The sequence below is a fragment of the Scardinius erythrophthalmus genome (assembly GCF_964197995.2).
Source record: "Scardinius erythrophthalmus genome assembly, chromosome: 18".
Taxonomy (NCBI): domain Eukaryota; kingdom Metazoa; phylum Chordata; class Actinopteri; order Cypriniformes; family Leuciscidae; genus Scardinius; species Scardinius erythrophthalmus.
Genome location: NC_138238.1, coordinates 14,779,182 through 14,806,295, shown reverse-complemented (window position 1 = coordinate 14,806,295; position 27,114 = coordinate 14,779,182). Strand labels below are relative to the sequence as shown.

Here is a 27,114-nt window from a genome sequence, read left to right as displayed (position 1 = left end):
ATTCGTTCAGCTGGCTTAGTTACAGCAGCTAGTGGCCTATGCAGCATTCATATTATACATAGAGCAATGAAAGCATGTGCATGACATAATGAAACAAATATGCTGACAAATCATGCAAAGATCTTGCTAATAAGCACAGAAAAAAAAGCAGAAACATAAAATGTTGGCCAAAGCTGAAAGGTCTCAGAGATAAATGATGTTACAGCTCCTCAAAGTGTCCTCCTTCCACGCGACATTTCTAAAAACAGATGTGTGAGCAGAGGTCGCCATCCATAATTCCCTGCTGGATTTTGTCATCTCCTTTCCTGCACCTGCGAGTTGCAGCGGATCGGACCGAAACTGTAAACGGCTTTGTCACAGGTGTTGTTTACACTCAGCCTGAAGTCGCACTGTCTCGCAGTTACTGTCCCCTCTCCCAGAGACATAAATCAGAACAAACTATTCCACCCACCACGTCATTTTCCCTGCCAGGAATAAATAGCCAGGATGCGAGGTTCACTCACTGGTCACAGCTCATGGAAAATGTGCGACATATCCATTCTGATCGCTCTATCTGTGTCAGCCAGATGTGTTTTGTGGCGGTTTGATAAGCAAAGTGTGTAAGCACAAGCTTACAGAACAAGTTTTTCCGTTCAGCAGCAGTACGTACATATATTGCAAGGTTGAGTGTTGTTATTGTGGTTTATATCCTGTTTACTGAGGTGGCTGTACGGTGCTGTGAAGGAGTTTCTCAGTGGGATATCTCATCTCGTCAGGAGAGGAATCAATTTGGCAAAGATATATTGATTTTTGGGTTTCTTTCAAGTTCTTTCTAGTTTCAACCCTCTTAGTATTTTTTCGTTGGCTTAAAACTGAATAATTCTATTACTGTTGGGAAAGATGCTGCAATGTTGACATTACAGTAGAGAAAACTAGTAAATTAACCGATCGGAACAATTGCTTGGATGGTTTTTAAGAATGGGGCAATGTACACTAAGCTGCATGTTATTGCGAAACATACCCAGACGAGGTAATAAATGATCCCAACACACAGTAAAGACATGGACATGAAATACTGTGAGTTGAAATTATTTTATAATTTAACCTCCATATCTTAGCCTAGAAATCTAGACACACCCTAGCGGCAGCCAGGGTAGTCTAGCAACTCTTCATTGACTTTCGAGCTGCAAAAACCTAAATTGGGTGAGGCCAATCACGTCGTGTATAGAGTAAGCGGGGCGGGCTTAACATAATGATGACAGAGTTGCGACAGTTCCTTGCTACTTGAAAACAAAGAATGGCGGCTGCTGCTGGAGAACAGTCTGTCGAATCGGCTTTGTCCGCGACTTGGAGTTAAGTTTTTCTTTGAGAAAAGAGCATAGAACAGCACTTAAGTCATTCTTAAAAAAAGGAAGATGTGTTCGTAGTTTTTCCGGACAGATATGGCAAAAGTTGAATCTATCAACTAGCTCCGCTGTTGGGAAAACGCTCTGGTTGGTTGAAGCGCTGTCCTATTGCGTGCAGAGGGAATTTGAAAGACAGCCGTTCATCCCGCCCCTCGGATTGAGCCGTGTCTATGGAGAGTTGCCAGACCCAACATCTTGATGTAGGTTTGGCTTGCCAGGCTATCCATATCTTTGATATAAAATAAAAAATGTCCATTAGTGTACAAAACTATTGGCCTAGCAGCAATATTACAGTAATATTAAAGTTGATTTAATGGAAGTAGCATTTTTTCTTCCATATTGTGACATACATCAGAGTGAAACATCATCGAATAATAAAAAAATGTAGGGTGCAGACATGGATCTATCCATCAGTTGCTGATTGAATGGAGAAATATCTGAATGCGAGCTTGCAGTCAATTGTAAAAAAAAAAAAAAAAAAAAAAGCGACTAAATGATTGGAGAAATCCTGCATACATCACCAAAGAGAAGTCTGCCATTCTAAAGGAAGACTGAGTTATGACATTTGGATTAAAAATGAAGTCAAAACTCATTTTAAAAAATGCAACATGATAAATAGGGTGAATTGTTGACTTCAATACTTAAGTATTTCATTTTCACTACAAATTGATAATTGAAATGCAAGATGGTGCCATTTGCATTTGTGTGAAACCAGAGAGAGTGAGTCCGTAGTGTAATATGAGACATGAGTAGCGCCGGTTTCAATTACCCAAGTGAGCAGATTAATATACAGTTGCCATGGATGATGCTGAATATTAGGAAATATAGAGGTAAACGGATAGCCCTGTTGCTTTAATGAACGGCCTCTCTCTCTCTCTCTCTCTTCCATTCTGTGTGTTCACAGCTCACCCTCCGCTGCCCGAGGCCAAGGGTTACCCCAGCCCGGAGGTGATTCGGGAGTCCAGCAGCACCACTGGAATGGTTGTAGGCATCGTCGCGGCCGCTGCCCTCTGCATTCTTATCCTGCTCTATGCCATGTACAAATACCGAAACCGCGACGAGGGCTCATACCATGTGGACGAGAGCCGTAACTATATTAGTAATTCTGCCACGCAGCCCAACGGAGCCGCCGTCAAAGAAAAGCCCATTGGCGTGCCCAAAAATAAAAAAGATAAAAAGAACAAGGACAAGGAGTACTATGTCTGATCTCACAGACTTTCTCCCCCCCTACCCCCTTACAACCCACCCACGGATCCTGTGCTACGAACTCACGCAAAAGGGGAGGGGAGATCCACCTGTGTATAGTAATTGAGAAAAAAAAAATCGAAAAGACAAAGTCTTAGTTTGAACTAAGGCACAATATACTGTTACTAACAACGACAAAACATACTTTATAACCAAGCACACCAGAACTTTACTGAAAAGTGTGTACAAAATGAAATGGTACCGTGCAAGAAGACTCCACATAGTCACTCCAGCTGTGGATCGCTGAGACACAGGGCCGCTGGTTAGAATTAAGTGTATTTCATATTATGTTGCCTGTATATGTGTTGCCGGAACATTTTCCCTCTAAAAGCCAGAAAAACCATCTGCAACAATCCAAACAGACATTCACCGATGGGACGGATGGAAAAGGAACGAAGGACTTACAAATGAGATGCTACCTATGATTGTTAAATCAGCCAAAGTACTTGACTCCCTTTTCTGATGGCAGTATTGCACGTTTGGATGAGAAAAGACCGCTCTTTAGCAGGATCCGAACTGATTTCCATTCGGTGGACAGAACCTTAGGTGTCAGAGAATTGTGGAGGCCTTAAATATCAATCCACGTCTAAAGGTTGTTGGATTTTCTTCTGTTTGTATGTTTGTCAAAACGATGACAGACAGCTGACGGACAGCTGATGATGACGAGGAACACCGGGGCCATTCGGGATAGATTGAGGAAAAACTCCATGCACGTAAAGTATCTTATTACATGTTTATATACGGTGCAAAGACTATCTGTGTGCTCTCTGGACTGTGGCTGAAGTGGTGTTTTATAGCCTGTTATATAGATGATGCCAACTACAGTATACCTGCTCTTCAAACTTTTTTTTTTTTTTTTTAGAAAAAACCAAGGCGAAAACAAATGAAAAACAGAAAATTAAATGTTAATGTGTTGCTATAGCGATAGAACCGTTTCTGCCATTAGCTATACAGATTTTATTTTCCCTCCTTTATGTGCATCTCCAACATCTGTTATTTTTGACATACTCCTTTCTTTTTTGTTAATTTTTTAACTTTTTTTTTTTTTTTTTTTTGCTGTTGTGTCAACATTAAAAGAGTATGAGTATAGGTTTTGGAAAGCAAACAGACATATGGAAAATAAGATTTTGGACTGTTTAAGCAATATCCTTTTGCTTGTCTTAGTGACCAAACAAATTATGCATGGTATTTAGGACTCCAAGTCTACCGAGAGACAATATCATAATCTCAAAAAGTAACAAATGAATTCAGCCCCCCCCCCCCCCCCAAAAAAAACTGAGTATTGGATTATAGCTAAAAAAAGCACAAAGATAGAGAAAACAACCCTTCAAAAGTGTTTGCAAACATTCTCCTCTCTGCTATCTTGTACTGTGTGGAATGTACAAGAGGTATAAACTATATGACATTCTGAATAAAATGTTGCTTTTTGTTTTTGTGTGTTTTTTTTTTTTTATTTGTGTACAATTTTTCTATAATACCTTCTTTTGTTTTTATTGTGACAATTCTTTGATGACCTCAAAGTGAAGATTTATTATGAAAAAATAGTTTTGAAAAATCAAATGAATAAATAAAATATTAAGACCTATGAAAACATTTGTTCTTTGTTTCTTTATAATGTCTTTGTAAAACATATTACAAGGATTTAGAGAATGCCATGTTGTTGTTGTTTTGTTAAAAACATTAATATATCTTAAGAAATGAGCTTTGTCATGTCAACGGTACAAGAAAATACCATATCAGTATAGCCGACATATGATCATTTTTAATGTTATCGACCTGATAAGAAAACTTGGCAGAAAAAAACTATAAATAATGATATTTTCTTCAGCTGAGACACTTCAGATGCACAGTTCGCCATGATGGTATTGAATTGCTTGACATGATTGGAATCACTTCGAAAAGGAAAATACAGTGAAGTGCAACGCAAGTCTGTCATATAAGCTACATAAAATTATAATGAAAACACTACAGTAAAAGAATGATGTGAATTCTTTGTACGCCCATGTTTTAACGCATTGTAACGGGAAGAGTGCATCCACGACGGAGTTACACCTTCATGACTACGAGTTTGCTTTAGCCTTTTGTTTTGTTGAGTTAAATAACCCACTAGCAAAGTTCTTCAGTTTACCAGTGTTCATTCAGCACACGCACCTTAAACACCAATGCACAACATGAATAACTATGATAATGAGAACACTAGTGTAATAAAACATTGTGATTCTTTAGGTTTAGTTGCCATGTTTCAGCGGATTGTTATGGGAAGAGAACATCCACAACAGGAGTTTTTTTTTAAAACACAAAGGGAAGCAGGTTGAGGGAAAACGGAAAATATATCTGCAAGCAGCCATTAAGGGGCCAAGCACAAAGGAGGCACGATAAGACATGCCAACATGGCTGGGAGAATCAGACCAGCTGCAGCAATGAGCAATTTAAGACATTAAGATGATTATAGGCAAAATGGCTGAAAAATCATAAATACAGTCACTATTGATATGCTTTCAACCATTAGGTGGCGCTGTGACCAAATTGATGTGATGTAATCGAAGTAAGGTGACAATGACGCATGCAAAGTTTAGTGTCAATATGCCAAAGCATTGCAGAGATACAGCCTTGATTTGGCATCATGCCATCAACTTTGTTTATGTGGTATACTAAAACGGTTTTGTCTATCAACACAAAATCCCTAACTTTTTCCGCCATGGTCTGAAAATGATATGATTCGATTTTGGTGAATATCGGACCAAAAATCTAGGAAGAGTTCGAAAAAATAGATTTCTGAAGAAAATATAAATGGCGGACAGGAAGTTCGGTTGCCTATGCCAAAATTTGTCTCTGGAACAGGTACATTACAATAGGCTAATTTAATCAAAAGTTATTAGCATTTTTTTATATTTCCGCCACAAGGTGGTGCCAGGGCCGTTTCTAGGCATAGGCAAACTAGGCGGTCGCCTAGGGCGCAAACAGCTGGGGGGCGCCAGTGAGAGCCCCCACCACACCAAGAGATTTTTTTCTCGCCCAAGCGAGTGGAAGAAAAATCCTTCTTTTTTTACATTTCCGATAATGGAGCGTATATTTGCACTAAGTGCCTGTCTTTTTGACAAAAAGACGCCCACCGCTAAATATCAACAGTGGCATAGGTCGTAAGGCGTGAGGTGCTTGAAAATAGCTTTTGATGCGTTCGACCCGAGTTCGAATCCGCCTTTTACCGAACTCGCTCTTCTCCCTTTTCCCAACACATGAGATGTAAAATGTATAGCCTAACATAAAGGTCTCTAGCGTTATATTTTGTCAACGAACTAAAATCAAAATCGTGATATGGCTTTGTGCCTTTATAAAACAGCACAAGACTTTAATTAAGTAGCCTATATAGGCATTCTGTTTGTGCGCGTGATTTACGGCCAAATTTAAAATGGCCGACTCCCAACATGGTCGTTATGGGAAAATTGGGTATTGTTCAACTCGGCATGCTGCACCACATCTAAAGAGACCACTTTTTTGCCAAACCGTTCAGAAGTTATATAATTTATTTATTTGTAAGACAGTATAATATATATATATATATATATATATATATATATATATATATATATATAATTATACTGTGTGTATATATATATATTATAAATCTTACACTGGTTCAAATAGGCTACAGTGCTGTATATGTTTGATTTATGTTGTAGTGCTTGGGACATGGATTTTAATGGTGAGACTTTTGTTTTTGTAATCAGGCTCTCAAAAATTATATAAAAATTCAGATTTAGATTTATCGACCAATATATCGGTTATCTGCTTTCAAATATAAAGAATTACTAGTTATATCGGTATCAACCAAAATTTTCATTTCAGTGCATCCCTATTTGCAGTGTGTAAATTTTACACACAGTCTGAGATAGCGACCGTTTTACCCGTTTTCCTCCGGCCTCAAAACAGCCGGCCAATCAATGAACAGAGGGCGGGCTGAGAGCCGTGACGTTGACGCTGATTGTACCGTGGATACGTAGATTTACTTTACATAATCTGCAAAAGTCGTTCAACAGCCATGTTCACTTCGCTCGATGGTTTTGTTTTCGCATCATACATGTGTTTACAGTGGAAGTTAGATGCGGCTGAGCATGCGCAAAACACACGTCATAACCAAACGTTAAAGAACACGCCGTTTTTTTTTTTTTGTTTCATTTATTTGTTTCTGTCACTATAATGTCCTGTTAATACAAAAACTGTGCTTCTTTATGGTTCACACATAAAAAAAAAAATCTCCCAGGAGGGCTTAAGCGGCCAGTCGTTCTGTGTTCAGATATTGAATGAAGCCATCGATCCAGCATAACAAAGAAAACACATAGTTCTGTTCCTTCTGTATCAAAGAACAAGATGTCATGATAAAGCTCTGGCCGAGGTGGTCTGCGCTGAGACTCGGACATGGCGGTGGACAGTTCAGGAGACCGCCTCTCTTTAATTTCCCGCACTGGAGGAGGCTACGGAACAGCTGGTGTGAAATAACTACCCCTACAGGGAGGCATGCGCTGTAATTTATGATTCATGAATTATTCACACCCGCCATAGACTTTTCATCAGGCCTCATTTCAACACACTTTGCAGAGGGAGTGTGGGAAGGAGGGGCAGCTGGGCTGGAGGTTTGTCACGGCCGGCCTTGAGAAAACCTCTGTGATGCATTTATTTAATTGTGATAATCAAAGTTGGGGGGGTTGATACTAGTAATATGTTGCGTTGAGCTTCAAAAATGATCACGTGGTTTTAAAATTGGATGAAATATGAAAAAGACTGCATCTCTTTCAGTACTGACTTCATTTATCATGAGGCTTCACCTTGAAGGTGCTTTATGATTGATTTTGTGTCATAGCACCTTGAATATAACATCATGTTCTGTTGTCCTCAACTTGATGTTTTTCTCACTATCTAAAATCGACCTGGCATATTAACATGATTTAAGCAGTTAGAAATTCATTACCGTTCTGTAAATGGTGGCATATAAAAAAACTATTTTGGTGGGATTATAGTTTAATGAATGGCTCTCATTACCTGGGTCTAAAAATATATTTAATTAAACCAAGATATTCCTTAAAATGGAGAGACAGTTTCCCATATGTTTCAGTTACATAAATGGACTTGAATGAATTTTTCATTATGCAAAAATAACATGAAACATGAAAAATTACTGAATTCATCTTCTTGGAAACATTCATTACTCATATTTGAGTGCATAAGTTCCAAAAGTTAAACCAAATATCTTTTTCCATTTTCATATAATTTATTTATAATATGGAAATGTACTATCCCTTGTACATAGTGTTTATATTTCCCATTTGTCAGGGAAATGTGTCTTTTTTTACACTGTACACATTTTTACGGTTTTAAAAACAATTAAAATATGAATATAAGATGATTTACAGAATACTCGACTAGTAAAGAATACTATTATCACTCACTAAAAATAATGACATATGTAAATGAGTGTGTGAAAATGGCTGAAGGGCTGAGCGGATGCAGAAGCTTCTTGATGTGGTTCTCATTCGGATAAGGGCTAAAGCAAAGGCATTCTTCAGAATACACACATCAATATTTAATAAACCTGATGATGGACTTATATAACAGATGGATCTTTATTCCTTCAGATCTGTGAGTAGGCAAATTCCCCAGGACCCCAAAAAATTCAGAAATCGCACCTTGAATTGTTCTTGCCCTTTTTTTTTAACACAGGTAATTTTCTAACAGTATCTGCTTTTGTGAATATAAATCAACGACAGATATTCTTGACCAGCTCTTGCTGACTCAAAATGGTTGAAAAAAGCAGTGATTAAGTCTCATCACACCACTGTCTTTGTGCTGAGCTGATGTCATTTCAGCTCATAACACTGTTCCAAACACTCCCACTGCTGCCTGTGTTCAGAGCACATTACTACGTCACTGTAGTAGCCCTTGTTAATGCAATGATAACAGAGTTACTCACAGTTATTCCTCAATCGGTTTGGCTCAGTTCTCAAATGAGAATTTTTTTCAAAACAAGTTCAGATCCCTAAACAATTAGTTTCTTGTTCACACCAGATTTGAATTTCTTATTAAGCATGTGTTTTGGTAGCCTAGAAATCTAGACACACCCTAGCGGCAGCAAAATGTATTTTGCAGCCAGGGTAGTCTAGCAACTCTCCATTGACTTTCGAGCTGCAAAAACCTAAATTGGGTCAGGCCAATCACATCGTGTATAGAGTAGGCGGGGCGGGCTTAACATAATGACGACAGAGTTGCAACGGTTCCTTGCTACTTGAAAACGAAGAATGGCTGCTGCTGCTGGAGAACAGTCTGTCGAATCGGCTTTGGCCGCGACTCTGGAGGACTTGGAGTTAAGTTTTACTTTGAGAAAAGAGCAAAGAACGGCATTTAAGTCATTCTTAAAAAAGGAAGATGTGTTTGTAGTTTTTTGCTGGCCAGATTCAAAAGTTGAATCTACCAACTAACGTTAGCTCCGCTGTTGGGCAAACGCTCTGGTTGGGTGAAGCGCTGTCCTATTGCGTGCAGAGGGAATCTGAAAGACAGCCGTTTATCCCGCCCCTCGGATTGAGCCGTGCCTATGGTGAGTTGCCAGACCTAACATCTTGATGTAGTTTAGTGTTTTGGCATATATGTGCAAAAGAGTTAGGGATGCACCGATGTGAAGATTTTAGCCGATACTGATAATTAGGGATGCACCGATACCAATACCAGTATCGAGCCCGATACTGTGCTTGTGTACTAGGGCTGGGCGATTCTGGCCTCATTTTAGCCCCGGTCTAGTCTGGCTATCACCAGACCAAGCTAAATCTTTTAAGATTGAACATTAGTCTGGGGAGTCTGCTACTGTATGTATTTTCTACTGCACAAGAGGTGTGCTCAACGGGCATAGTTCAAATGACTCTGTACGCAATTGGATAGTCCTACAACCAATCAGACCAACGATCCGGGTGATGTACTTTGCAGAGCGACACGAAAACTCCAGGCAGGAATCGTGTCAACAAACGTGTTGGTTTGTAACATTGATCAGCGGTTTGCAGAAGCAGCAATGGTCTTATTTCTCAAGAACAGCTATTCCAGAGCTGTATAATAAAGTGAAAACCGAGGTTATGACTAACATCAGTATTTGTATTTAAGTTCAGCAATTTCACTTAAATGGCAATGGAAATAACCTATTAATTGTCATTTAAAGCTACACTGTGTCATTTTTTAAGTTGATTATTTGCAAGAAACACTTTGTTCTTTCAAAATGATATGTACTCATTAATGTGTAAGGACTTATACCAACTAATCAAGTATTCTCGTAAGCGTAGAATCTGCCATTTTGAATAGATACGAGCGAGTCGCTCGAATGGCAGCAGCCATGTTGCGCCTCCATCTGTAAAATACATTAGCCAAAGAGGGACATACCTGGAAATTCAAGCTTCGCCTTTCGCGTTTTTACACTCAGTGGCGCCGTGAAGAATGCGAGGGGGAGATTACTCGCGACTGCCGGCAGATTTGAAATAATACGGCCACTGTAGGAGTTAAAACGCCCTCGGAATGGGAGGGGCTAGAAAGTAATATTCAGTTGGTAGTCATAAACAATTTCACCACTAGATGGGAGAAAATCCTACATAGTGTAGCTTTAAGTGAAATTACTGAACTTAAATATACGAGCTTGATAAAAATGATCATTCTAGAAGAAAATTTCAGATGGCACTTAGAGGCTTTTGCATCTGAACTCTTCATATATCTATAAATGTACTGTATAAACAAGTGTTCATTTTCTTTTTGTGTACTACAGTATTGATGTTTCCAGTAAATTTTTACCTACTGTTGAAATCTGCATCTAAAAAGCTCAGTGTGATACACAAGATGGACATTCTTGTAGAGAAAACACTAAGTGTCAACAAAAAGGTACTGTACATGTAATTTATATATATATATATATATATATATATATATATATATAAATATTTCAATGATTGACTGCAATGGTGAAAAAACATTAAACATTTTGACCAGTGTGGCTCACATGATGAAAAAACACTTTTTATTGTGGTGGCATTGGCTTATTTAAGTCCAAACCAAATATTGTTGTTGAACTCATCCTCCTGTATAGGGTGTGTTTGGGGTAGGACAAACTTTTGTCAAAACTAAGGCAGACGGGACAGGGCAGAAGGGGCATGAAAAAATCCATATTGAAAAAATAATTAATTTAGCATTTCCATTTGGAGCCACTGGTGAGTCAGCGTTTCATCATGCTGTCAGAACAACAGCCAAATCTAACATGGGAATTCAGCAGGACACACAGTTGATCATAGCTCTCATTTAACATGCTTTTTGTTAATTTGGTACAATGCCAGGGGCAGGGTTTGACCTGTGGGACTGCTGTGAATAGTGAAGTGTTATTTTATAGGTCATTTTTTACACTCACAGCAAACACTGATGGACCTAGCCTGCCTCAGATTTTGTACAAAAATGTTGAATGAGTGGATAGCCATTAATTTACAGTTTTTCTAAATCTCTTTGCATGGCTTATTTTTTTAAATAGTCTTAACATTCTCATGTGAGTTTTTTGTGTTTTTTTTCAGAACGATTGACCGATTCGAGATTTAAAAATGTTTTATGTTCAATTAGTCAACTTAAAGGCGTAACTACAATATGTTTCAAATAACATACTCTTTATTAACCATCTGGTTAATAAAAAAAAGTTATATTCCAAGTGCACCACACCTGAAGTGATCAACATGGTGTAAATATAAAATGACTTATTTGTTAAATATCTTTGCAGAAAATATGCATGAAATATGAAGGCAAATAATGAACAAACTTATCTTTAAACATATGTTATATGCTCAGAAATAATATAGGCTAAAATAAGAAAAATGCTAAACATTTCTAGCCAAAAAAGTAGACTATGAACCGGTTTCACAGACAGGGTTTATAGATTAATCCAGGATTAGGCCTAGTTCAATTAGGTCATTTAAGTAGCTTTTATAAATGTGCCTTAGGAAAAAAACATTACTGCTGTGCATCTTTCTTGAGACAAAACAATGACACTGACATGTTAAGATCTGTCAGTGCAAGTTGCTTTTAGCTAAAACAGCTTAAACATGCATTATTCATGGAAAGTTCCGGTCCTTGATTCTGATTGGTTGAGCCGCGTTCGAAGCGTTGTAAATTACTCAACAAACATACACCTGTGACCACATTACATTGGTATTACTGTGCAACTGCCGTTTGTGATTCTTTGTTGCCTCTTTGGAACTACATTACTTGGCGGAGGAATAATGTGTTATAATGTTATGTTTTTTTGTTGCTGGTGTTTATTTTAAGAATAAAATAAATATTAATATGAATATTTTTAAGTAACCGTTTTATAAAAGCAATAAGCCCCTTGAAGCAGTGTTTTACAGAACAGCAAAGGGATTTTTAACGCCCCTTAGCTGTTCTAAATTCACTGTAAATCACGACTTCGCTGGGCTTAGTCTGCATGAATAACTTAAACCTTGTCTGTGAAACCGGGGGATTGAGTATTTCAGAGGTCACCCCAAAATTCTAATTCAAAATGACTAAATGTAAAACACCACAGGCGATTACTGTATTAGCAAATGTTATGTAAAAACAGAAAATAACAGCACCTTTCAGCCTGTTACCATCATACAAACATGAAACATCAAATATACAGTGGTTCACGACAGGTTTTTGCATTGCACTGAGCTGTTTTTCCATCGTTTTCTATGTCTCGCTTTTGCAACGTCTCGTGTGCATGAAACAGCATTTTAAAAACACGGCGATTTTTTATTTGCATTGCACTGTACCATAAAGGATCCATCAGTTATCTTTGTTATTGTATATTTGGAGTATCTATCTGTAAATATCTATAATTTTAGTGCTATAAAAATACAGAAAGCAGCCTGCCGGTATGATTTGTATTTGCCGATTTGTTTCATTTTCTCAATGGTGGTCAATTCTAAGCACAAGAAAAGCTAAAATCGGATTAAAGACAGAAAATGCTTTTTCCACAATAAGTAAATGTGAACATTTAATTAGATCTCAGTATGGGGGTCTTCACAATTATTATCCAATTAATTCCTTATTAAACAAATATTTTATAAGTCTAACTATCGAGATTTTAAATAACTAGAGATGGAACTTTTTGTACACCACGTACAAACCACTGAAATTGGCTGATAAATGTAAACGTTTTTGTTTTTTTATCCAGAAAAAACGCAGCTCACCCGTTTACTTGTATTTGTTTACAGCTCAGTCTTGCCCTGAGCAATATGGCGGACGCGTTGACGTATCACAGCAACGTTCCAAAGCGACCAATAGGGCGTCTATGTATTTATTATGTCTATGGTAAGAATCACTTTCAGAACGATTTTATCCAGCCGATGAAAGATAAAAACATTGACAGGCAATCAGAATCCATCCTACTGTAACAAGCTTGAGCATTTCAAAGTGACAGACAGCATGCGCATAGAATAAACAAAACATAGTTTTCTTTAGTTATCATTCTTGGTGTGAACGGGCCTTCACTCAGGGCTGGATTTATGCTAATAGGGCCCTAATGTGACGTCACATTAGGCGGAACAGCTCATTTTGAGACACTGGCTGTGTTTGAAATCGCCCCTATACCCTCATTCACTGTTCCCTACATTACTCTTTTAAAAAAATTATTTAAAAAAAGGAGTGGGTGGATTTTTACCATTACAAGGTATTTGTTTACACACGGCGGGCACACATTTATGTTCAAACAACATGTAAAAGTGAATTTTCCATAATAGGTCCTCTTTACGTTAATTGTCACTTTCAGTCTGTGTTTCTGCATGTTGATATCACATAGGACTGACAAATATTAGCAATATCCGTCTTTAAAAAGTTTCCTAAGGTTTTGCAGCAAAAGCACAGAATACATAAACGTGTCTGTAGCCTATAAAAACCACGTGATTTAGCTTAAAGGGTGAAATTGGCTTTATCTGTTGTTCACAATAATTACGTTTTTAATCACCACTACATGTGAGATGCTGATAATAGGTTGGACAGAATTGTTATATTAACTACAGAAGTGCTAGTGCATTACATCATTTACCAGATGAACAAACTATCAATATCAAATTTAAACTCACTCATACTGCCAGGTGTGTCTAGAGCGTGCGTGTGTGCGTGTGTGCGTGTGCGTGTGTGCGTGTGTGTGTGTGTGTGTGTGTGTGTGTGTGTGTGTGTGTGTTAGCTTTTTGGAATCAGAACTAGCCTTGGCAGATTTACGAATGAATCACTCTTTTGATATAATTGGTCAAACAGGTTTGCAAAAAGGCCTGAAATTGTTCACAATTGAGTTTGATTTATCTGGACAGTAGAATTGTTTGCTGTGATTCTCACACCAAAAAAGCATAATTAATAAGACAGAAAATGAAAAGAGTGCTGGATGATGTGGATATTTGCCTACAATCTAGGAAACAAAACTTGTGAATAATTCTATAATTTGTGTGAAACGCTAAACATGATTTCATCAAGTACTACATGTTCCTGGATCAACATCTTTGTTGATCCTGGAACAACATTCCAATCAACTAATCAGATTTGAGGGACAAATTTACAGTTTACGTAAAGTTTAGACTTACAACCAGGGTTAGGTGATACTGATTTTAGGGATACTTATGGGTATAGGTTTAGGGGTAGGGATATGGTTAGGACTAAATATTTAGACAGGAATGCTGTTCCAGGATCAACAAAATATGTTGACCCAGGAGTGCCATCCAACTCAGCAAATTCAGGACATGCATCAAAAACTCCCCTGATGTTTACAGACAAGTCACAGCTCTCTACTGAAAATGAATGGGATCATATCACTGGAGATGTGAGCAGGGCTTGAGGCAGCAGCATCGATCTGTAACACGGCACTAAATTGCTTCAAAAAGACATCTAATGTATGAATTTCGTAATAACTTTGTTTTATGAAAAATGATAGAAAACCAAAATAAAGTTTTTTTGCTAAAAAAAGAAAAGAAAAGGTACATATCTTTATCACCTCACTTGTCCAATCAAATTAAAGAACAGTGACTATCTGTTGTAATATAGCAAACCTGGTTCAAACTATAATTGATATCCACACACACAGGGAATACATAGTGTTAGCCTAACACTATATTTTATTCCCTGTGTGCGTGGATATCCATTATAGTTGAACCAGGTTTGCTATACTGTTAGCTCTTTTTAAAATTCTTTGCTTAGCTCCGTTTAGTGACTGTTATGGAACAGAGACTCAAGACAAAATGATACTGGTAAGAAATAGATTTATTGAAACAAGTAGCGGTGAGCACCAGTGGGTGATGATAATGGAGAATGTCTTTGAATAATGATGGTGAGATATACTGACACCATCAGTGTTCTTTTGCAAATGATGAAGGAGGTAGATGCTGTGGTGAAAGATCGCTGGAGTACACACAAGGGAACGGAGAGAGGTAAGTAGTAATAACAGGAACCAGGAAGATGATGGAGACTTTGGAGAAACTGGACAGTAGACGGTCACACTAAACATCAACCGTAGACAGGTAAGAGTAACAGGGAAGTGAGTCCTACTTAAACGAGACCAGACAATAGGCTTGTTTGAGATGCGCCTTGCCTCGCCTGAAATGTATACGAGAGTAGGCGGCTGCAGTGAGAGGAGGAGTGAAAAAAGCGCAGGCAAGCCGGACAGTTCTCTCTTCTCGCAGTGGATCTGACACCTGTGAGATCAAAGATGGATATCGCGGGATTCACGGGATTCACGCTCGTGCACAGTGTTGCTAATAAACTGGATGGAATTTAAGTTCTGTTGCTTTTATATGAAAATAAATGAACAAGACACCCAAAGTAGCATACTTATTTAATTCCATTCCAAATACATGTTTATCAATCTTTTTTCTTTAATACATAAATGTGTTTTTTTAATTTATTTTTTTTATAAAAATTACATTGCATAACCCATAGAGATCGCACTGTCAGATAGTTTGGGAATATTCGCAAATAACGTAGGCCCATAAAACATGATATCAAATTTTTAAAATCAAACATTTTAAAAGAGAACAATACATCACAGTTGTTTAAACCAATGAACATTAAGCTGTGTCGTCAGTAAGTCGTTTCCCATCATGCTTTTGATCAGCGCAGTCGGTGGAGAGCAACTGCGCTCGACTGCAGAATCCGACAGGTGCGCCTTGCGGTCGCGAGAGTTTTTTGACATATGTCAGCATGACATCAGAGCAAGGAGGACCGCACTCGGACACATTTCTAACCGGCATGCATCTCGCGCTGATCACCGGTGATCGATTCTGCGCAGATTTTGCTCATCTCAAACAAGCCTAAGGCCGGTGACACACTGGATGCGTGGCGTGAGCGTGGCGTTTCTGTTGCGTGTCAGCTGCGTGGCGGCTGCATCGCGTTTTCCATGTCTTTGCACACCAGAAGCGTGTCTGACGCGGCGCTGCTGCTGCTAGGTGACATATTGGTGACATGGGGAGAGAGTTGTGGAAGGCCTATACTTCATGTTAAACATAAATATATAGCAGCAAAGACAACGTCGGCAGTGTTGACGGCAATATAGACTATAGAATATTTCGTTCTGTATTGACAGGTGCAGTATTTGAAAATCGATAATATTTTTTTAAATTGCATTTATATTTGCATTTATGTCAAACCCTAGACACTTTCAAACATCAAAATGACATTTATTAATATGTATTCGTGTCAAAATGTCATATAAACATCTTTTCCTATTCAATTTTGCCTGGAAACGCTTCCAAGACGCTTGCGTGTCGCGTGAAAAATAGGCGTCGGTTCTATTTCTAGTAGGCACGCGTTTTCCGCGCGGCTCGAGCCGCGCCTGAGACGCGCGTGTCACGCAGGCAGTGTGCAAGCTCTAACCTGTTAACATGGGAGCCGAAATAAAAACGGACACGCCACGCAGCTGAGACGCTCACGCCACGCATCCAGTGTGTCACCGGCCTAATGTGTTGAGTGCTGACTGTGCTGATGATCAGATGACGTGCTGGTGCGGGTGATTAGTAGCCTACTCAGGTGACAGCGATCTCTGTGATTCTGTGGTGGTGGAGCTTGGCTGATCCCTGACAGTGACGCTAGCTGTGTCCTAATTCAGGGGCTGCATCCTCCCAAGCAGTGCCACTGCTAGCCATTCTGGTGCCCTATGCATAATTCCTTTATGATGCCCCCCACCCCGACCCCGAGAAAAAAAACGTTTGTTTTTTGTTTAACTTTTTATTACCTAACATATAACTCAATACCAATAACACAATAGCAGCATCACAGTATAAAACTTAAGAACACTAAAAAGAGAAAGTAAAATCTTCACAGCTTTGCTGACTTTGTAAACATATGTAGAATAGTCAACACACACTACACATTTTAAAGTGCAAACTTTTCTTCAGTAAACAGAATAGCAAAATTAAAAAACTATCAAAATAATCCAGACATGTTTTTCCCAAATTCAATGTCACTTTGAATAAATTACATTTATTAGACAAAATATTCAAACAAAGAATCTCATACCGGAAAAAAATTATAAACATTTAAAACTGAAGGCATGGCAGCCAAGGAGTTCTCCCCCTTTATTCCTTATTTATCAACTATTTGATAAATGTAATATAATATAATAGCCCATAAAAGCATAATAGAATGAGGTGCAATAATGCACACAATTAAACAGTATTGTTTGCTTAATATCATTCATAATGACATTTTATATTTTTTATATATTTAACAGGAATTGTTAGACTACCATGTGCACTGCACTGACTGCTAACGTTAACTGTTACTGAGAAAGTCACGTCAAAATAAACCATAAACTACTGCTCAATATCTAAAGAAAGATAGTAAAGAAAGTAACAGCTAGCTGGCGTCAGTTATTTGTAAAATAGGTCATGTTTAACAGTAAAATCTCAATTTAGCTTGCACCGAAGTTATAAGTTATAGCCTAATAACATAGTTTGCTAACATTAACGTCAGCAAGTTCGAGGCGCATTACGGTTAGCAGCAGCACATGCAGCACATTTCCCTTATTTAAGAATGATTAAACATGGACTTACCTGCAAGTGATGCACGGGCATCATCTCGCAGTTTCTTCTTCTTTCTTTTCTCGGATCCTAAATCCTGCTGTCTTTTAGGGGCCATTTCCAAAAATGGCCCCTGTCTGTCAAACTTCATCCGCGCGAACGCGAACGCGCACGTGCGAACAACCGGCATGGACCATCCAAAGCGGGGGGAAGGGGGGGGGGGCTTACTTTCTAGACTAAAGCAATTCAATTATCTTGTTCCCCCTTTTTTGTTACATATTGTGGGGAAATTTAGAATATACATTGATAGAATAGTATAATTGTTATAAGATAATTGTGAGTTATCGCTGGCTGAATAAAAGAACCCAACCAAATCACACGCTTGTTCATTCCTTCAAGTGTGCTACAAAATACTGGCGACGAGGATGGGACCGGCGGTGCCGTTTTGAGTGAGTTGTCTACGACAACGCTGAGCATGGACATTGAGCAACTGCAAGATCAGCTGAGCGCTGCGTTGCTCCGGCTGCGGCTCGATCAGCTGCACGAGGTGTGTGTGTATGTGAAACTGTCAGTGGAGGAGGGACAAACCAAAAGGTACTCGCTGATCAGATTAATAAATGAATCAGTAGAGAATGTTATAGAGACAGAAGATGACGATGTAGCCCGTCAACATGTGGAAGATTTGTTAGAGTTTTCTAGCAAGATGACGCAAAGCAGTGACCGCGCGGTACAAGATAGCGATGGTGACGCAGACAATTCGGCGGAGCTCGCGCATTTAAAGAGACAGTACACAGAATTGCAGCATCAGTTTGAGTTGTCAACAAATGTGTTAAAAAACGAAATCCAACGCCTGAGTTTGAAAGTTCCTGATGTGTCAAGTCCCCCTGTGTTTTCCCATCATCATGCAGTTCCTGAAGTCACTATCCGGCGTGATTTTAAGATTAATGGCCAAATTGGAGAACGGGGTCAGAAAGATAAGCTTTCATACAACAACTTGATGCACCAAATTGATGCTGGAGTGAACAAGGGACACAGAGAGTCTGAAATAATTGATGCGGTGATAAGAGCAGTGAGTCCAGGTATGAGCCTGCGTGATATGCTGGAGATCAAGACTGATTTAACCCTTTCTCAGCTGCGCACGATTCTGAAAGGCCATTATAAGGAAGAAAGCTCAACAGACCTGTATCATCGACTGATAAACATCACTCAAGAGAGCCGTGAGTCACCACAAAACTTCCTATTCCGTGCCATTGAGTTGAAGGAAAGACTTTTAGCTGCTGCTCGAGAACCAGATGGAGAAGAACCGTACAGCCCTGATCTCATACAGAGAAGATTCCTGCGCGCACTAGGAACAGGGTTATCAAACGATCACATTAAGTATCAGCTAAAAACCTGCCTTGATGATCCTTCACAGCTAGGTTCTCATCACAGCTATGAACGAAGCTGCAAGTCTTGAGTGCGAACGACAGCAAAATTTCAAGAAAAATGCCAACATCAAAGAAACTAAAGTCAGTGAGGTTCCAGTAGAACTACGTCAAAGTCAAAAGAGAATGGGTCATGCTGTTGGAGGTAAAGAACAGTCCACATGCACACAATTAAAAGCTTTGAAAACTCCACAAGTCATGGACAAGAAAGACTCTGAGCTCTATGAGGTCGTTAAACAGCTGAAAGAGGAGATCGGAGAAATGAGGAAAGCGATGAGTACTTACCGTTCCATGCAGCCCAGAGAAAGGAAGCGAGGATGCCGTGGATGTCAAGATGACGGCAGAGGTGACCAGTGTGATCATTGCTTTAAATGTGGGCAAAGTGGACATCTTTCCAGAGGGTGCAGGGGACCACCTGAAGGAAGAACAGAAAGAGGACACTCAGCTAGCAGTATGGCAGTAACAACTCACACCACATCCTCACTGTGGCCAGAACGTCAACATGACATCCTGTGTGACAGCATTAAGCAGCTGGAAGCTCAGAAAGCAGCGAGGCGAAAGGAGTGTCCTCTGCAGCATATCAGATCCATAACTACTAATCAGCTGTCCACCAAACATAATGCACAGTTATTGAATTTGATCGGAGAAAAATGTATGGTGAACTGTTTCTTTTAATGGGGTAGCAACAAAAGCGCTATGGGATACTGGCTCACAAGTCTGTCTCATGAATGAAAAGTGGCGAAAAGAACATCTTACACACACAACACTACGTGGCCTTGAAGAGATCCTAGGCCCTGGAACCCTCACCGGTCGAGCAGTGAATCAAACAGTGATCCCGTTTGAAAGCTGAGTCGAAGTGACATTCAAGCTGGGAACAGACAAAACCACACCGTTGGAAATGGAGGTACCGGTATTGGTATGTGGTGACGATGAAGTGGCAGAGGAGCCCATCATTGGTTACAATGTCATTGAGTACCTGTTGAACAGTGGTGTAGAGCGACCTACCAATGTAAAGACCAAAGCCATGAGTACTGCACTGTCCTGTGACTGCAAGAAAGCAGAGGTTTTGCTGAACTTAGTGAGAAGCCAAGACGAAGGGTTCAGTGATGGAGTAGTGAAAGTAGGAAGGTCAGTAACAAAAATTCCTGCCCAACAGGCTAGAGCTGTCAAATGTTGCATTAAAACGGGCCCTTTGCTATCTGATCAAGATGCTCTTTTTGTACCGGATGAGTGCGCGAAGTGGCCAGATGGATTGAGGGTGGAGGAAAACATCGTTTGCCTTAAGAGAGGGACCTGTTCACGCATCTGTATTCCTGTGATCAATGATACTACTCATGACATTGACCTGCCTCCACGGGCAGTTCTGGGCCATATACAGCGAGTAAAAGCCATCTACCCTGCTGAGGTGAGACCGGTGACCGCTCAGAAAGAGGTTGCATGTGCGACTGTTGCACACACCACCCAAAGCCTGTTCCAAAAAGACGGTGAACAAGTCAGTCAATTTACAGAAAACGCAAATACAACGTTAACGGTTCAAAAAGAAAACCTATGGGACCCTCCTGTATGCGTTGATCACCTAAAACCTGAACAGCAGCAGAAAGTGAAGCAGCTTTTAAGGGAGGAGAGTGGTGCTTTTGCTCGTGATGACAGCGATGTAGGATGTATTCCATCTCTCCAGCTAAAAATCCGCCTCCATGATACCACATTTGTGAAGCACACATACATGTCCGTCCCGAAGCCACTTCGCAGAGAGGTTAAAGAATACCTGGAGGATCTGTTAAATAAGGGGTGGATTACTAAATCTAAGTCACCATATTGTATATATACACCATATATGAACATCAAAAGGCCCTCTGTGAGTTAATCGATTATTTATCTAACCCACCGGTGCTGGGATATCCAGATCTGGATGAACCTTTTGTACTCCATTGCGACGCTTCACAGGAAGGCCTTGGTGCGGTGCTTTATCAAAGGCAAAGAGGCAAGTTAGTGGTAATAGCGTACGGATCAAGAACCCTAACCCCTCCTGAGAAAAACTACCATCTTCACTCAGGAAAGTTGGAGTTCTTGGCCATGAAGTGGGCTATATGTGAGCGGTTCAGAGACTATGTCTATCATGCACCATCATTCATTGTGTACACGGACAATAACCCTCTCACATATGTGATGTCAACAGCCAAGTTAAATGCCACAACGTACAGATGGGTAGCGGAACTTGCTGACTTTCGATTTACCATCAAATACCGCCCAGGAAAGTCAAATGGGGACGCGGATGGCTTGTCGCGTATGCCGCTGCATATGGAACAGTACATGAAAACCTGTTCAGAAGAAGTGCACCCTGAAGTCATGGTCAGCTCATCTCAGTCAGCGGCAGTACAGAGTCAGGAGAGAGGGCCGTGGTTGTGTCCACTTACAATTGAAACTGCGTTGTCGGGAGAACAGGAGGAGGAGCTGTTCACTTCAGTTGCAGAGATCTCCAAGGAGGTACTGAGAAAAGCCCAAGAGGAAGACCCTGAAATCAGAGAAGCTGTTACATACCTAAAAATGAAACCGCGGCCTGTGAACAGAAGTCAGGGTAGAGAGGTTCAGGGACTGATGAGGGAAAGAGCAAAATTATACCTGGATGAACATGGTCTCTTGTTTCGGAAAACAGCAACTCGCCATCAGTTGGTATTGCCTAGGACATACCATGAGCTAGTTTATAAGGAGTTGCATCAAGACATGGGCCACCTGGGAGCAGAAAGGGTGCTGAACTTAATCAGAGATCGGTTTTATTGGCCCCACATGCAAAAGGAAGTGGAACACTATGTCACACGTGTTTGTAGTTGCTTGAGAAGCAAGCGTCCAAACAAACTGACCCGAGCTCCTCTGGTAAACATCGCCACCACTTACCCATTTGAGCTGGTCTCTATTGATTTTCTGCACCTAGAGAAGAGTAAGGGAGGTTGTGAATACATTTTAGTTGTGATGGACCACTTTACACGATTCGCACAGGCGTATGCATGCAGAAACAAGAGCGCCAAGACAGCGGCTGAGAAGGTGTTTGGGGACTTTGTTTTAAAGTTTGGGTCCCCGACAAAACTGCATCACGACCAAGGCAGGGAGTTTGATAACAAGCTGTTTTCAAAGCTGCAAGAGTACAGTGGTGTGCAAGGCTCCCACACGACACCGTATCACCCGCAGGGCAACGGTCAAGTTGAGCGGTTTAATCGAACTTTGCTAGCAATGCTGAGGACCTTACCAGAAACCGCCAAAGCCGACTGGAAGACGTCACTTGCAAAAGTTGTGAATGCATACAACTGTACAAAAAGTGAGGCAACAGGGTTTGCTCCCTATTATCTCCTGTTCGGCCGTACTCCCAGACTGCCCATTGATATCATGTTCGGGGTACCAGCAAAGAACCAAAGCTCATCTTACCATGACTATGCTGAGGACTGGAGAAAGAGAATGACAGAAGCTTACAAGTTAGCCTCAAGAGTGTCACACAAAGAGAAAGAAAGAGGTAAAGCTTTGTACGATAAGAAAATACACGGAGCTGAACTGATCCCTGGGAACAGAGTACTTGTTCGGAACTTCAAGGAAAAAGGTGGACCTGGGAAGCTTCGATCATTTTGGGAAGAACAAGACTCCTTCACAACCTGCCTGCAAAAGAGTATATCCTTTGAGAAACAGAAAACAAAAAAAATTGTTTACTTACCATACTCTAGGTCAGCCTAGTATCGTAGATGGGTAAACTGCTGAATTAAATCACAGTAATTAGTTCTAGTTAAAATGTTAAGAAGTTAAATTAATACCAGAATAACATTGAGTTCATGTTTTTGTTTTAAAGAGAAAATAATTACCTTAACATTCCAGAAGAAAACATAAAGTAAATTGTTTCAATGGTGCAAGGCTAGATTCCTTCAGTGAAAGTACAGATTCCTGTTGATAAACAGCGATGGTGGTAGAAGATCATGGTGCACAATGATGTCTGCTACAAACACACTGCATGGAAAAGGAGATACATGTTGTGTGTCGTGTGACAGTATAGCACGAGTACTAAAACTGTTGTATCACTGACTCCTACCAAAGAAATTATCTACGGGTAGATAACCAGTAATTTATTCTGAGAATGTCGGGACTACATTCTGTTTTGTAGGGGAGAATGTGGGGAAATCTGGAATATACATTGATAGAATAGTATAATTGTTATAAGATAATTGTGAGTTAAAAGCTAGACCCCCCCCCCCCCCCATGTAATAGTTTTTGTCATTTCAGTTATTTTATTAATAATGGTTATTTAATTATTCAGTACATGCATGTAAATTTGTAGTATACAGCTATGTGATGGGTGTCCAGTTGGTGGCAGTAAGCCAGAGGAAAACCCCCGGAAAAAAACCTAGAAGAGAAAAGAAAAGTTAGTTCACGGGAGGTTTAACGGGACGATGAGTATTGAGTTATGTGTACTGTGTGGTACGGAGCTGTTGCGAATGACGCTGGCTGAATAAAAGAACCCAACCAAATCACACGCTTGTTCATTCCTTCAAGTGTGCTACAATATACATGGCTAAAATGTGCCTAATAATATTTCTATAGGCTAATGAAATAATATCGGCATTATTATTTTTTTAAGGCTATTTTTGGTGCCCCCTCAGCACTTGGTGCCCTACGCACAGTGCGTGATGCGCGTGGTGGGAGCGGCAGCACTGCTCAGAGCCGATGGGGTTTTTGGTCTACTTTTGTTGCACAGGCCTGGCTACCCTACCTACCGTCCTTCTTTCCCCGGGCCGCGAAGGAACCAGCACAGCAGCAGCCAAGAGAAACAGACCGAGAGGATGAGCTGATCAATATATTTAAAGGAACACTACAACCATTTGCATTAAGCTTTGCAATGTTAGAAACCCAGTCATACTATTGAATGGTCGTGCAACATTTTCTCATTTTCCCCTGAGACGAGAGAAATCTGTATTTACCTCTTTACACTTTCTCCTACAATGACGCAAAAATCGTCATTTTGCGTCATTGTAGGAGGAAGTGTTAAGAGGGGGGGATTTCTGTTAAGACTACAAGCACTAGTTCCCACCCTTTCAAACCTGCCCATAGGGGGTTGGACCTAATGCGCTAATAGACCTATCACAGATCAGTGCCAGTGCGTTTGATTTCACCGGCAGACACCTGCATGTCCGGCTGTCGAGATCGTCCAAAATGTCCGGGATTCGGCTTTGCTTTCTACGGTCGCCATTCATTGTTTACATGCACACCTTTTGTTTCAATCTAACTGAATTCATTCCGATTGGTGAATCTGAATGTAATGTTAACATGAACGCTAAACAAGTGATCGGTTGATGTGCGTTTTACCATTGCTAAGAAAATACCCGCTCCTCTGTGAGAGATAGGCCACGAGACCGGTGCGTCTCACAGGCGCTCATCAGTAATCACGCCACCGCTTTTGCGTTCTACAGTCGCCATTCATCATGTTTACTGTGGCGAGCAGGACGAGGCTAGGGCCGCGGGAGAAAGACGCGAGGTCGGTGGCGTGATCGGTTGATGTGCGTTTTACCATTGCTAAGAAAATACCCGCTCCTCCGTGAGAGATACGAGACCAGTGCCTCACAGGTGTCGGTCATCAGTAATCACGCCACCGGCCTCGCGTCGTTCTCCTCTCTCACAACTGCTCTCTAACCGGTAGGCGTGGCTTGAGAGTGGCCTCGTAGAGCAGCGAAGCAAGTGCATTCTGGGAGTTGTTGTCCCACATGAGCCAAAAATACATTTTCTGGCTTTTCTCAGTCTAGAAAGCTCCAAATTCAAAAATAATTTCACATTTCTTCTACATAAATGACCCAATTTAAATACACATTCATCTTTCCAGAGGTAGAGTATCCCTTTAAGGAGGACATGAAGTTTCAGAGAGACAGAGCAGGGAGAGAATGGACAGATTGTTTTCTCTTCTTGACAGATTTGTTATGTGAATTAAAATGTATAAATTAAACAATACATCATTTTTTTTGAATGAAACAAAACATAATTTCTGTGCATTGTTTATTTTTGTAATGCAAGTTATAACTTATAAATGTAATAAAGAAATGATTCTGTACATTTATTTTTGTCATGTCAATTAATTTGTACATTTGATACATTGGTTTTACCTACAGTACTTTTTATAACTATTTACAAGATAAGTTACAGTTAAATTAACAGTATACATAAAACAGATTGGAAGAAAACATTTTTCTGTGGACTGTTATTGAGCTGAGCAGGAAATCCTGGATATAGAGACCCCGGTAAAGCCTCTGCCAGCGGGACATCGTCTGGGATGAGTGCATATTTCCATTGTCTACCAAAAGGTTTGTAGGGCTGACTCAGGCGACGGCTGCCATGTCACTGAGGTGTTCTCAGAAAGAGGGAATAAAAGAAATTAACTCACATACTCAAAAATCAAACCATAAAATATTTTAACATGCAAAACCATTCTATGAGCTAAACTCTGCAGGACAGCAGCCTTTATATACTGTTCATATTTTTTTTAACAATATCTAATATCAAAAATGTGTAAAAAATCAGTTTTTCATAAAAAGTACAATATTTGCCTCTGAGATGAAGTGGAGTTGAATAACAATCTAAAGTACTTCAAATTTATACTTTAATCCAGAGTAAATTTATGTTGTTACATTCCACCACTGGTTATTTGGAAAATGAAACTAACAAAATGTATGGTCACATAATAAATAGCTGAAAAAATAAGCTTCCCATTGATGTATGGTTTGTTAGGATAGGACAATATTTGGTCGAGATAAAACTATTGAAAATCTGGAATCTGAGGTTGCAAAAAAACTCTATAAACATTGAGAAAATAACCTTTAAAATTCTCCATTTCTGTTGGCGATTTTGCTGCATCCACTCACAAAAATACATTTTTGATATATTTAAGGCAGGAAATTTACAAAATATCTTCATGGATCATGATCTTCACTTAATATCCTAATAATTTTTGGCATAAAAAAAAATCTATAATTTTGACCCATACAATGTATTGTTGGCTATTGCCACAAATACCCGTGCGACTTATGACTGGTTTTGTGATCCAGGGTCACATATGTATATATGTATATAAATATAGTTATAACTGCCTAAAAACAAAACCGGGTTGAAAACCTATCTAAAAATCACATACTGGTAACATATGTCAGCATTTGAACCTTTATTGTATTATATATATCCACAAGACTGAAAGTGCATAGTGCCATTTGGCACAGGGCCTCAAAGTGTCCTTCGAAGGCCGTGTCGGCCGCGCACTTCCAAGGATGCGGCCTTCAAAGGATGTAGCCCCTGAATTGGGACACAGCTCTTATGTGAGATTTAATCTATTTACTCAGAAGCTGAGGCAATGATTTCTCGAGTTCGATAAACGTGGATACTCTCAGCAGCGAGCATGATTTATCAGAGTCTGCATCTGCTATCTGACAGCAATGACAGATAACCCTACGGACAACTGTTTACATCTGTAGCTAGAAAGGGATCATTGGAGATTTTGTTGCTTGCACAGAATCAGTAGAGCAAAGATTGTTATCACTCTGAGTGATATCAACAGACTAATTACAAAAAAAGAAAGAAAATGACAGTGTCGCTCTCAATAGGGAAAAAAAAATGTGTGGAACGGCTATAGCAAGCACTGGTAAGATTAATTTGAACACTGGGAAGGACACAATTACATCTGTCACTCAAACAAACCCCAATTAATAAAAAAACATTTCTGCACCTTTATGTCCACTTTCTTGAAGAAAGAGATCCACCCTATGAGGACCATTTCAAAAAGGATATATGTCACTTACTTAGTGTATATCTGTTTCCATGACAATATCTGAACCGAGTTTCACCTTTTCTTAGCTGCACCCAGCCAGATTCATCTGTCAACTTCTCTGCAAGTTTTATTTCCATATTTTCATTAGCTTGTTACAGTTGTCCCAGCCAGTGAATGATTGCAGTGCTCCGTCTGGGGAGGATGGAGAGTTATGCTGAGGCGATCACTCATCTTGGGCACAG

The 27,114-nt window shown here is 39.9% G+C and overlaps 1 protein-coding gene across 12 annotated transcripts in view; it reads left to right on the top strand.

The window, feature by feature from the left end:
* Positions 1 to 2,591, top strand: part of nrxn1a (neurexin 1a) — a gene marked incomplete at both ends in the record, with an annotated part of 174,427 nt that extends 171,836 nt beyond the window's left edge. For all 12 annotated transcript variants that reach the window (XM_081393711.1, XM_081393712.1, XM_081393713.1 and 9 more), the window contains one exon: positions 2,290 to 2,591. In XM_081393711.1, coding sequence (XP_081249837.1) covers positions 2,290 to 2,591 — 302 coding nt within the window. The remainder of the gene's footprint in view (positions 1 to 2,289) is intronic.
* Between the last annotated feature and the right edge of the window lie 24,523 nt (positions 2,592 to 27,114).